Source organism: Oryzias latipes, chromosome 14 (genome assembly GCF_002234675.1).
Source record: "Oryzias latipes chromosome 14, ASM223467v1".
In the NCBI taxonomy this organism is placed as follows: Eukaryota; Metazoa; Chordata; class Actinopteri; order Beloniformes; family Adrianichthyidae; genus Oryzias; species Oryzias latipes.
In genome coordinates, this window is record NC_019872.2 from 16,483,800 (window position 1) to 16,496,048 (window position 12,249).

General features: G+C 40.7%; 2 protein-coding genes across 4 annotated transcripts; one reads left to right on the plus strand and one right to left on the minus strand.

Annotated features, from left to right (window-relative positions):
• Positions 1-9: 9 nt before the first annotated feature.
• Positions 10-2,923, minus strand: LOC101171186 (potassium channel subfamily K member 13-like). Its single transcript, XM_020708971.1, has 2 exons — positions 2,501-2,923; positions 10-2,063 (listed from the first exon to the last, which is right to left on the minus strand). The coding sequence occupies exons 1-2, from the start codon at positions 2,883-2,885 to the stop codon at positions 1,084-1,086; spliced, it is 1,365 nt and encodes a 454-aa protein (XP_020564630.1). The 5' UTR covers positions 2,886-2,923; the 3' UTR covers positions 10-1,083.
• Positions 2,924-6,409: 3,486 nt separating this feature from the next.
• On the plus strand, positions 6,410-11,967 carry ccdc61 (coiled-coil domain containing 61). Of its 3 annotated transcripts, none has more exons than XM_011483631.3 (13): positions 6,410-6,648; positions 7,712-7,869; positions 7,954-8,036; positions 8,793-8,953; positions 9,037-9,189; positions 9,274-9,481; positions 9,561-9,661; positions 9,774-9,985; positions 10,061-10,139; positions 10,218-10,415; positions 10,489-10,525; positions 10,957-11,023; positions 11,101-11,967. In XM_011483631.3, the coding sequence occupies exons 2-13, from the start codon at positions 7,722-7,724 to the stop codon at positions 11,193-11,195; spliced, it is 1,542 nt and encodes a 513-aa protein (XP_011481933.1). In that variant the 5' UTR covers positions 6,410-6,648; positions 7,712-7,721; the 3' UTR covers positions 11,196-11,967. The 3 variants fall into 3 exon arrangements, with proteins under 3 accessions (XP_011481933.1, XP_011481935.1, XP_011481936.1); XM_011483633.3 differs by having other exon boundaries at positions 9,561-9,643; XM_011483634.3 differs by having other exon boundaries at positions 9,561-9,643; positions 9,777-9,985.
• Positions 11,968-12,249: the final 282 nt, after the last annotated feature.

Here is a 12,249-nt window from a genome sequence, read left to right on the forward strand (position 1 = left end):
GATTTGTTTTTCAATTCAATTCAAACAACCTTATTTAACCCCACAGGGCAATTGCTTTCAAGGTCCAGACAGTAGCTGACATCGCAAAGACCCTTACAAAATATTAAAAATAAAAACATTCCATAATTTCTAGATTCATAGAGGAATTACGTCTTGTCCGCTGTGATGCATTTGGTTGCTTTTCTCTTACAGTAAAATAAACGTACTGTGCCTCAGTCCAAATGGTATTTTCTATTGTATAATTGATTTATTTCCTTTTGAAACAATTTTAAAATGGTGACGGTTGATTCGATTAACTACTTGCCTTAGACAGATCAATCTTGTAGGTTCGCAGGACTATAAATCAATTCATTGATTACGTTGATTAATCGTTGCACCCCTAATGTTTATTCTTTTTTTTTTTGTATTGTTTTGCATAGAAAAGGATATAGATGGAAAGGTTTGTCTATGCGACGCTGCACCCGCATGCTTTACCAGGCACTCACAGGCATAAGGGTGTCCTCTGCAGGCCACGTTTGATTAGATGTTCTCCACTGAAAGGCCTGCATCTCTTTCAAGATAACTATGAATTTCAATGAAATGCAGCTATAAAGCAAGATGGGTACCTTTTGAGCCATCTGCCGGTTAAAGTGCATCTTTCCTTCTGCATTAGAGAAGATATGTTAAAGTACAAATCACATTTTAGCCATTTTACACTTACTGCTAAATAATGCACAGGGGACAGAAATCATTGTGTTTGATCTTCTGCAGTAATGACCATCACCTCACATATGTGCTAAGGAGGCTCAGGCACATATACAGCGCTCTTAAATCAGCAGTCCTCTCTGAGTGGTCCTTCATCGCCTCTTTCATCTGATTACTTTGGTGTGAGTCAATCACTTGAGGACATCAGACTCCTCTTCATAGTGAATCTTTGTCAGCTGTATTTCTCTTTTTATTCCAGAGTTGGTGGTTCTATGTTCAGATTTCTACTGAAATTGCTGACCAAAAGAGTCACTGTTGAAGAAAAACAGAGTTTTTGATGATTTGTGTCTAATATGGGGAGTCAAGAGCGATATATACAGGCACGGCAATGTTTTGATGCTATCTATCCACACTGGTTTCCTGTAGGCGGTTGTTCATGATAGCCAAGGCCCCCACCCCTCCAGAAAATCCATTCTGATGGCCATAGCTCTGCCGTGGGCCTTGGTGAGCGGTTTCACTCAGCTGCTTCTGCAGCAGTGCCAGGGACACCTTATTTGACACAGTGAACTCATTGACAGAGATCAACTCTTCAGACAGACGGCGTCCCACTTCAGCCGCAGCACCGGCTTCAGTCTCGCTGTCGGAGCCGCCTGTGTAGCGGTGTCTGCCTGTGGGGTGCTGGGACGGGACGGGCTGCACTGCGTTACGCTTCACACGTCTTTGTTTGAAGTGTGCAGGCCTCAGGTTGTGCTTGTTGCTCTGGAGGCAGGAGCAGCAGAGGCACCACACGCCACGCATGGGACAAGAGCGGAGCGGGTGGCGTCCTGAGCAGACCAGCTTTCCCAGAATCCAATTCAGAGTTTGCTTGATGACAATTGAAATGACATTAAAGAGTGAGTAGATACAGCATACTCCCATCAAGATGAAAAGGCAGTTTCCCAGTCGGTAGGCCCCCTGAGATTCATAGTTCTCTCTCTGACTGCTCACCAGGTCCCCAAAGCCAATGGTGCTGAAGGCCACGAAGCAGAAGTAAAGAGAGTCCAGGTAGCTCCAGTCCTCCATGGAGCTGTAGAGAGTGGAGGCGCTGCAGGCTATCACAACAGACGCCACGCCCAGTATCAACATCACATAATAGACAGATGGTTTCCAGCCTTCCAGGCTGTCCTCCTCACCAGAGGATTCCTCCCTGCTCGACATTGCCCCCAATGCACCACACTTCAGCCGACGCTCGTGACACCAGCGCATGATGTAGGCCAGCATCGTGATGATCCTCTCCAGGAACAGGTTGAAGAACAGGATGGTTGCAGCACAGCCGATGAGGCCGTAAAAGATGAGGAAGATTTTTCCTGCTATGGTTGCTGGTGTGGTCATGCCAAAACCTGGAGGAAGCAAAGTGGAAAGACTCAGGTCAGATCTGCCATCAACATTGCAAAGCTGGTGTGAGAGCATCTGATCAATTATCCATCCATCCATTTTCCATTTTCTTAACCCACTGTATCCCTTTCAAGGTCACCGGTTTGCCAAAGTCTAATCCGGCTCTCAACCCTGGGCAGGTCGCCAGCCGGGCCACACAATCACACACCCAAACTAACTCACAGTTACACCTGGCAACACTTTAGAATAATCAATCAACCTGTAAGCATGTCTTTGGACTGTGGGAGGAAGTTGGAGTGCCCGGGGAAACCCACACACGCATGGGAAGAATATGCAAACTCCACACAACCAAGGGCTTGTCACTGAGCGGTAAAATCACTAACCTGCTCCAGCGTGCAACTCCCTCACTAATTGGATATATTTAAACTTCATGAACACTAACCTATAGTGGAGACCACTGTGCCAACGAAGTAAAAAGCTCCAGAAAAGTCCCAGCGTGGCCTCAGTGTATCCACTCGGATCCCAGCTCCGTTTGCCTCCTCATACTGCCGAAGCAGGGTGTGCAGGGCGCCCAGGTTGACCCGGTACAGCCGGGTGAAGTTCTCCAGCTGTTCCTTCCAGAGCAGGCGGGCACGGAGCTCAAAGGGGTGTTCCAGTGCGGAGAAAATGGCAGCGCCACACAACATGTAGAGAAAGATGAGAGCGGCCAGCAGGCAGAAACGAGCGTTGTCCTCATTCATGGGTGCTCTGGGGCAGCAGCAGCCACCTGCAGCCCTCCTCCGAGCCATGAATGCAGCAGCCACACACAGACACAGCCGCAGAACCATACACTTCCCCTGCCAGAGCTGCCGGGTCACACACACCACCTGCAACACAAAATGCACGCTTTCCTATCCATAAATGTAGGGGGGGGGGGGGAGAAGTAAACAATCATGGCAGAGAGAAAGCAGACTGTAAAAAGTAAATAAAATTCATTTGTGTTTTAATTTTTATGCTTCATTTTCTACATTGACAAAAAGAAAATCAGACTTCAAACCTGTTATAAGTTGCCTAAATCACTGTTTCTCAGTAGTTACAGGTCAAGCAACCAAACATGTTACATATATCTAAATAAGTTGACTTTTAAACATATGCAAGACACGCTTTTGTGTAATCAAAGGCAAATATTACCTGGTAATCCACTGCTTGAGCGCTGCTGATCTGCGTGCGCTCCCTCCATGCATCTGTTGAACAACGACCAGAGCAAGCCTCTTGAGTTTTTTTTTTCTTTTTTGTGCAAACTGAGAGCTTGTCTGATGTTTCATCTGTCACACCCTGACATCATCCTCTCCAGCAAACTCTCCTCCTCCTCTTCCTCCTCCTCCTCCTCCATGAGCATTCCCAGATTGGTGCATCATCAGTTGGCTTTAAAAAGCTATTATCCTTGCTTTCAAGCCTTCATCACATCTTCATTAACCTCACAGGGCCGACTAAATGCTGGTTAAATAAATGTAAATCAAATTTATTTTATTGCATCCACCACTAAAGTGCTCCTTGAGGCTTTAAATCATCCAGTTAATTTCAACTAACGTGTACCAAAGACAAAAACTGTGCTGGAAAACCAGGTGGGGAAAGATTCTTCGATGGGGATGAAGCTTGCAGAGCAGCTCAGAGGCTTTTTTGTTGTTGCTCCAGACTGTGTGGGAGGATTTCATGGAGTATGACTATCACTTTCTCTGTCTGTTCATCCCTTTAATCTTGTCTGGTGGTGCAGTTAAGGGCATGGGGTTCGCTCCACCTGTCGACTGATGGCCCAATGAGAGTGACAGACAGGTGTAAAAGAGAGCTGCACATCTGCTGTGATGTAAGGAAAACCCAACTGTGACCCTGATTTGTCTTTTTTTGCAATAAAAAATAAACATTTTATAGCATTTGAACAACATTTACATTTCTGAAGCTTATGTCAAAAGATGCTTCAAATGAGATGAGCAAAGAGAGATTTTGCTCAATCTTGTAAATAAAATCAGTTCTTGTGTTGATTTATAAGCCTTTTATTAAAAAAATGATGCAGTGATCAAAAGCATGATACAAAATCAACATGTTTTGATTCCGTCATAAAGGGTTGTCCAGGAAACACATAATTTCCCCCCATTCTCTGCATTTGACCTCAGTCTATATCTGTGATGGAGAAAACTTCCTGCAGCACTCCGACTTCCAACCCGTAGTTTATTTTTAAACCACACAAACCCTTTTATATGGGTATTAGATTACAATTAGATTCGATCTCTGAATAAATGTAGGATATCAAAAAAGAAAGAGAGAAGTGTTTTACATGAACCACATGATATTAGATTTGGTTTTAAAGTGTTACCAAAACAAATGAAGCAAAAAAAAAAAGTATTAGTTCTCCTAATCAATGGTCTTTTTCTGTTCAAATTAATCCCTCCAGTTTCTAGAACACAGCCAATCAATAACTATCAGCGGTGAAGAAGGAGCTGAGAGTAAATGTCATTAGGAGCTGAGAGCAATTTCTCTACACAATAAATGTCCATCCATCTTCTAGTCCAACTTTGCCCTGTAGAGGGTCACAGGGGTTGCTGAAGTCTGTCCTTCAGGGCAAAGGCAGAAAACACTTGAGGCAGTTTACCCATCCTTTGCAGGGTCACACATTTAACTCCCAAAGGACAATTTAGTCGCTAAACACTCTATTAAGTTTTTGGACTGCAGAAGGAGTAGGGCATAACCTAACATGAACAAGGAGAAGGTGCAAACTTCACACAGAAAGCACCCAGCCGGGAATTGAACCTGTAAAGTGACCACCAAACCACTACGAAACCCCAAGGTGTCGTATAAAATATGAAAGCTTACCAACAGAATACATGTGCAAAAAAAAGACTCTAGAATTTCAAGCATTAATATGACAAAGGAAGTAACAAAAATATATAATAGGCTCTTTGAAGGATGGTAAAATACGTCAAAATATTAGTTACCCAATATGTTGTTGTGCTGTTTGCAACACTGACCGTTTTTTTCTCCTTGAACTTCATTCTTGTACTCATAATTCATGTGTGCTCACTAAACACAACAGCAGACAACATCCTCCACTGAAATGATCAAATCTGAGAGTGGACTAAATCAAAAGTCCGGTTTGTCAAACATTTGCAGTTTTATCTTTAGATAACCGATTCTAGATGATGAAAATAGAGAAATATTCAATGTTTTTCTATTGTTTTCTGTAAATCGTGAAAAAAAAAATAATAATAATTAATAATAATCAAGGTGGTATCTCTCAAGCAGAAGAAGGTTTTAGAGCTGATAATGAGTGTTAGTGTTCAGTAAGTTACTTCCACTCTCACATAATGGATTACTGTACTTATTATTGTTATGCAAAATAAATCCTTCATCCTAACCATATTTCTGTCTCAGAATGTGTTACACAACTTCTGTACTTTCTTTAATAAACCTACAGAACATAGTATTCTATGACAAATGTCTTCCTAGTTAACATTTAGATGGTTTAATAATGACTTCTTTTAATTCACTTCTGCTCAAATGAACCCTCAGGAAGAACAAGTGAGGACTGACTCACAGCTTTGATCAGTTTAGTCCATAAAAAGAAAAAAAGCAGGTTCAAATTACAATTACCGTACACCTTCTCCACAACAAAAAGAAAGACATATATTGACTTTGTGGGAAAAAAAAACTGGACCAAATGAACATTTTAAAAACACCAGAGTTAAATTAAAGTGGTGAAAAAGGCTTACAGGGAAAAACCACCAGCAGAAAATGTATGGTGTTGGTGGCATTTTTAAAATTCAGTTTATCTGTTGATTTTCAACATAAATTTTGGCTGTAATTTTTGTGTAAAACAAGAGTAATTGATATTGTACAGTGTAAAATATTACTAAATATCATTATTAATGCCACATAACACTTCATTACAACAAAAAGTACTGCCCTATGTTACAGGTGGGTGAATCCCTGCATCATCTTATTTTGATGAAGTTAAAAAGCAAACATCCTGATTAGATAATTAACTATTTTCTAAGCAAATAGTGTTTTTGTAAAAAAAAAAATAACTTTTTATTACGTTTGTATAAAATAAGAAAAAACAGAGCAGAAATGTTTTAATCAAGAAAAAAAATATTTTGACAAGTACTTAAAAGAGTGCATAAAGGTATTTTGACCTAACAAAAAGTAATGCAATAGCTGATTTACCTTAACGGAGAACATCAATGAACCTTGAGATAGCACTGAGAGTCACCGCTTCCATCCACGAATGCTCGAGCCGATTGCTCGGTCACTGCAATGACTCCGCTCCACCGCTAGATGGCAATAAATAGTCTGATGTGAGCATAGTCGCCATAGAAGAGATTGTAGAGAAAGAGCAGCAAATTCCGAAGGCTAAGAAGAAGAAGAATTTAACGGTTCCCGGTTAATGAATCGCTCCCCTGGTGTCGCTTGCGGCTCACAAACTGCTTGGAAACCCTATGCATTGGATGTCAATCGGCTGATTTTAACCGCACTCGCCTACAACCTCATAATTAATTTCCAAAAGGAGGAAATGTACTGATGATAAACTCGCCGCACTTGAGGGTCTTTTTTGTAAAGGTAACGGCATTATTATTTTGTTGTTGTTTTGATGATGTCGCTGAAAATAGCGACATCTAATTCTTATTAGCTTGTTTCTTTTTAGCTGACCGCACATATGACAAAATATTTATTGGTGTTTTGCTTGCTAACCTTGACTGTCGAGTGCAGTAGACACCGTAAACGTTATTGAAGGACCTAGCTAAACAAACATCGATGTACTAGCCAAGGTTGAAGTCATCATCATCTTGATTAGTATTACTTAACTAGACTAGGTAGATATGGTACATTTTTGTCAACATGTAACAATTTACGTTACAGTTTATTCTCCTCTGACATTCATTCTTTCACTCCGATGTTTTATACCGTTTTTACCTCCCATTTTTTGTTATTCGGTCTATCATTTAGAACTTTTTTCTACTGTAAATAATGTATTTTATATATCAGCTTGCTGCTGCCTCCTGTGGCGTGTTGTTGTAATTGCAGGTCGAGTCAAGCTAGCGAAAGAGGCAACGCAATATATGATTTAAATGTATCTCAAATAACTGTATCTGTGCATGTCGTTTCTCAAAAACAATCCCTTTAGTAGACTCTTCCTTTTTCTCTTTTTGCTTGATTCCTTGTTTATTTTTAGATACAGAAGAAAATTTCAGATAAAGGAAAAAAATGAATGAAATTTGCTGTCATGAACAGATTGGTGTGATCAGAGCTACACTGAAGCTTTTGTTCATAAATATTATTTGTTTATCTAAACAATATGCAATGAAGATCAAGAAAATATATTTTTTAAACATTTTTTTCTTTATCCAAGAAAACATGTATTATTTCTCCAAAGATACATGAGAGATGCAAGGATGCACTAACTACTATTGGAGTCTGCTTGTTTCTTTGCAATTAAATATTTTATTTTGCTTCCAGTTTTATTTGCTTTTTTTAAATGTCCACACAGTGACAAACACTTAATATGTCAACATTATAAATATACCTGAGAGGGAAAACAATAGAGATTTCCAATAAAAAAAACAGAATTTTGGTATTTGTCAGGGGGAATCTAATTCCTAAGATTATATACTTTTTTACGCAGAGGCTGAGTGATGGAAGACGGCTCTGAGGTGATGGAGGATATTGTGTTTCGGGGAACAGAGTTCTCTGTGAAGATCGAGTTGGATAAGGGTGTGCTGATTGTTGAAATCTCTGATTCGGTGACCGCGGATCAGTGGAGAGGAGAATTCGATCCGGCGTGTGAGTAGAATGGACGCCATATTCATCTCAGTCAAAACTGATTGCCATTTTGTTTTGACTCTGTGCTTCTGTATTGCCTTCTAGATATTGAAGACCTCACTCGTAAAACGGGAAACTTCAAGCAGTTCCCCATTTTCTGTAGCATGTTGGAGTCAGCTGTAAGAAAGGTGTGTTCATGCAGATATTTCTCAAATGGGCCCACTTTGCTTGAGGCTGTGGGAGCTGCAGGAGAGAGCTGTTGGTTCCAGTTCAATGTTTCCACTTCAGTGACGAATGGACGGTTAGACAGAGCTCCCTTAACACTTTGGGTTGCTGTAACTACTGTATATAGAGAGACCAGAGCCTAAAAGGCAACAGCATAGATGCTGTGATCACATTGAGACATTTTTGTGTCATGTCGTGCTAAAATCTGTAAGATAGGTAATTGGTGAATTTATAAATACATGGTAATCAAATAAAATACTCAATTGTCTAGCAATGAATTCCTATGCTGCAAAACAGAAAGTAACTGTTAGGTATTTTTCCAAATCTTACAAAAAATGTTAAAGGAATAGAAAAAATGATTCTGGTATAAAGTTTTATTGTACGAATTTTACTTTTTAGACTTTAAATTTGATTTGAATAGTTATTGTTTCAACATTTGCATTCTGACTAGACTAACATATCTAACTTGCATTCTAGTTAAATATTAAACCTGATAAGCTCAAGGAAAGGATCCAATTTCTATTTCATTAACTTGTTTTCCAAGTACCGTAAACAAAGAAAACATTCAGATCCTGGTAAAATCATCAAACACTTCTGCAAAGCAGTTTGTATGAATCGTTTCATTTTTTGCTATAAGCATATTTCAAAGCTGGACATATTTCTTTAAATTTGAGTTAAATGCAATCTGTTGTGGTTAACCAAAACTATTTTTTCTGCAGACAAGTGACTCCGTTACTCTTGACCTCCTGACCTATGCTGACCTGGAGCTGCTACGCAACAGAAAAGCGGGTGTGGTCAGCCGTCCCCGTGCACATCAGCAGTCGTCTGCTCTCACTGCCAAAAGATATTTAATCCTCATTTATACTGTGGAGTTTGATAGGTTTGGGTCTTTTAAATGGTTCGTTCTTTTGGATACATATTTTTTGTTTGTTTTATGATTCATCCTCTGTTTTCCATGTGCAGAATCCATTACCCGTTGCCGTTGCCATACATGGGAAAGCCTGACCCGGCTACTCTACAGAAAGAGATCAGAGCCCTCAGGGCGGAGCTCAGCGCTCTCACCGCTCACGGAGTTAACAAACATGCAGATTTGGAAGTACAGCGTCTCCGAGCAGAGTAGGATGCGTGCTGTCTTTACGACACCAATCAAAATACAAAGGTTGCTGGACTTTTTTTTTTATGTCAGTATTTTGTCTTAAGGTTGGCTGTGATAAAAGAAGAGAAGGATGCCATGTCCAAAGCTCTGGCTCGACTGCAAAGGAGTGACCATTGTTCAGCACCGGGCAGAGAAGACTGGAGGATGAATGATGTAGTGAGGGCGCTGGAAGAGCAGCTCATCAAAGAGAGAGCTAAAAGTCAAAGGTCAACAAGCAAGAGATGCCAGGAGCAGCAGCTCCTGGTGGAGCAGGTTAAAAGTCTTCTTTGGTTGGTTTGCTGTTTCCTTTACTCTACATCAGGGTGAACTTTCCTCCTTTTTTTCTCTTTAGTTGGACGAGTTGAGAGCATCAGAGTGTGCCCTCCGTGTTCGTGTCAAAAGTCTCACCAATGAGCTGGCGTTACTACGGAGAGGGTTAGACAATCTAAGCGTGTACTTTATCTTTACTTTCTACCTTTTTCACTCATTTCTTGCTGACAAAGCTTTTGATATTTTAAGGGGTTTTTTTTCCGTCTGAGCTCACGTTCAGTCCGTGTTTCTGCAGCAGACTGACACCTGTGTCCGCTCACATCAACTCACGGGTGGATGACGACGTATATCGCTCGGTTTCCTGTGAAAAGAGGTCCGGCTACAGGCCAGTCCGGGCTCGGTCGGGGTCCAGAGAACGAATAGAGCACAGATCTCTGGAGCGGGGAAGAAGAGCAGACTCTTCAGGACCTCGGGCTCACATACCAAGGTCCTCACCTTCGCCCACAAGTACGAACGCCGCGCAACATTATATTCTTTTTTGCAAAAGCGTTCCAGAAATAGCAACGCTCTACTCTCCCAAAGGGTCCCGAGCGGCACGCTTTGACCCCACTGCTTACATCCAGGACAGGCAGCGCAGACTGAAAGAGGCAGAACTCAAAAAGTCAGTTCCCGTTGTTTTCTCCGTTTCCCCAATGTCAATATTCTCTGAATGAACAACCTTTACCCCAATATCTGCCAGACAGAGGAGGGTGAGGAGAGACATGTTGACATCCCCCATCATACCAGAGAGAGGCCGCTCTCGTTCCAGAGAGGCCTATCCTCAGTTGGCCCGCTCAGGCAGCAGAGGCAGGAGTTTGTCCATGGAGCGGCGAGGCAGCAGGAACTCCTCAGAGAGTTCATTAGTAGATATGGAGGAAATGACCAAACCGCTGTTCAGGTTAGGAGATTTTACCCACGAGGTTTAGGGAGGTCTTCTATGTGTTTTAATGTGGCTGTTTTTGTTTGTGCAGAGAAAACAAACAGAGCTATTATAATGGACCTAATGTGGTGAGTCATTAAAGACACTTCTACTGTAGTTTTTTCCTTTACTTTCTGTGGCTCCTTAAATACCCACTCCAATGAAAATCTGTTTTTTAACACGTTCTTGTGGCATTTTTCTGAAGATGGAGGACAAATGTAAAGAAAATGACGCTTAATATTGCATTTCTGAGTATTTATTCATTCAAATGTTGTTTAAAAAAGGGCTTTAATGATCTCAAAACTACATTTTTGTGGGATTCATTTTCATGTGTTGATAATTATCATCTCATAAATGTGAATATGTAGGTCAGTAGCATTGTTTTTTTTTATTTATTTAGTGAAACTAAACTTTGACTCACACTTTTATTTAAAAAAAATCTTTCAGTGAGATTGTTCATTCACGTTTTTTTTTTTTTTTTTTTGCTGCTCTTTTCTTGATTGTGCTGTGTGTTTTCTAGTCGAGATCGGGCCATTTGAACAGGAACCCTTCTTGCAGCACTCCTACTCGCAGAGTTAAAGACAGAGGTGATGTTGACATATTTTTTACTGTAACTATGGAGATTTCTTAGTGGAGCTTTTAATCGTCATGCTTCCATCTACAGAGAGCTCTTTGGACCGAGGCTCCAAGATGTCAGAAATCGATGCCCGGCTGCAGGCGCTGCAGGAATACATGAGGGACTTGGACACTGGACATTAAGCTGCAGCTCAGGAGGCAGCTGGACATGTTCTCAGACAACAGCATCTTGAAACAAATCTACAAGTCTCACCAGAGTTTAAGACTTCAACTCAGTGTGGAAGCTCCCGTCTGCAGGAAACTCATCACTGTGAAGGACAAAGGACTACGCTTTGTGAACTGAAATTCTTTTTTTTTTTTAATACATTTTTATTCATCAAACTATTTTAAATGATTACCTCTGTATATTAATTAAGCCAAAAAAGCAGCACTAAAGCAGCTAAACTCCATATCATCTTGTGCAGAAATATGCTCACTCTTTTCTTATCAAACTCCTGGTGAATTTTCAGACACTTGAATATTTCTTGGTTTACATTTTTTTTTTCCAAAAGTAAATTTTCCTCTAAACCTGTAGTGTTGTTTCTCCCCTTCCATCCCCCACTAAAAAGCTGTAATTAAGTGGTTTAATTAGTTAGCATGCGTGTCACCATACGTCTGTTTCACTCATTAATGCTAAGCTTCATGTTTCATCTCCTTCAGTGGTTAAATCTGAACACTTCCTTAACCCAAATGTCATGTTTCCACGTCTGCATTCTCTGTGCCCTTTTGTGATCACTTAATGTGCAAAAACTGTACTGTCCAGCACTGTTTTTGTCTGTCTACTATGTTAATGAAGGCTATTTTTATTTTCATACGTTATTTTTTAATGATTCTATTGTCTGCACTCGACTGTTACTGTAAATTCTCCTGTTTGCCTTTTCTACTTTCCTAAATAGAGTTTGTTTTAAAAACACAACCTTTGAGTAAAATGAAGCTCTCTCCTCAAATGAACGTTTGCTCGCAGAAGACCCCAGGGCGTCCCCAGAGTTTTCTCCGGCTGCAGCTGCTCGTTTCATTAATGAACTCATTTTAGTCGAGTGTCCCTTTGTGTGGAAAACCGCACGCCGTCTCAACAGCTGCTGGGATTTGATGAAATCCAAGCAGAGATGAGCAAAACATTCAGCTAAAAAGAATTTAACTTCTAAATGCCGGAGTTTATTTCCAGCAATGATCACTTATGTTTTTGCATTCGAGTAGA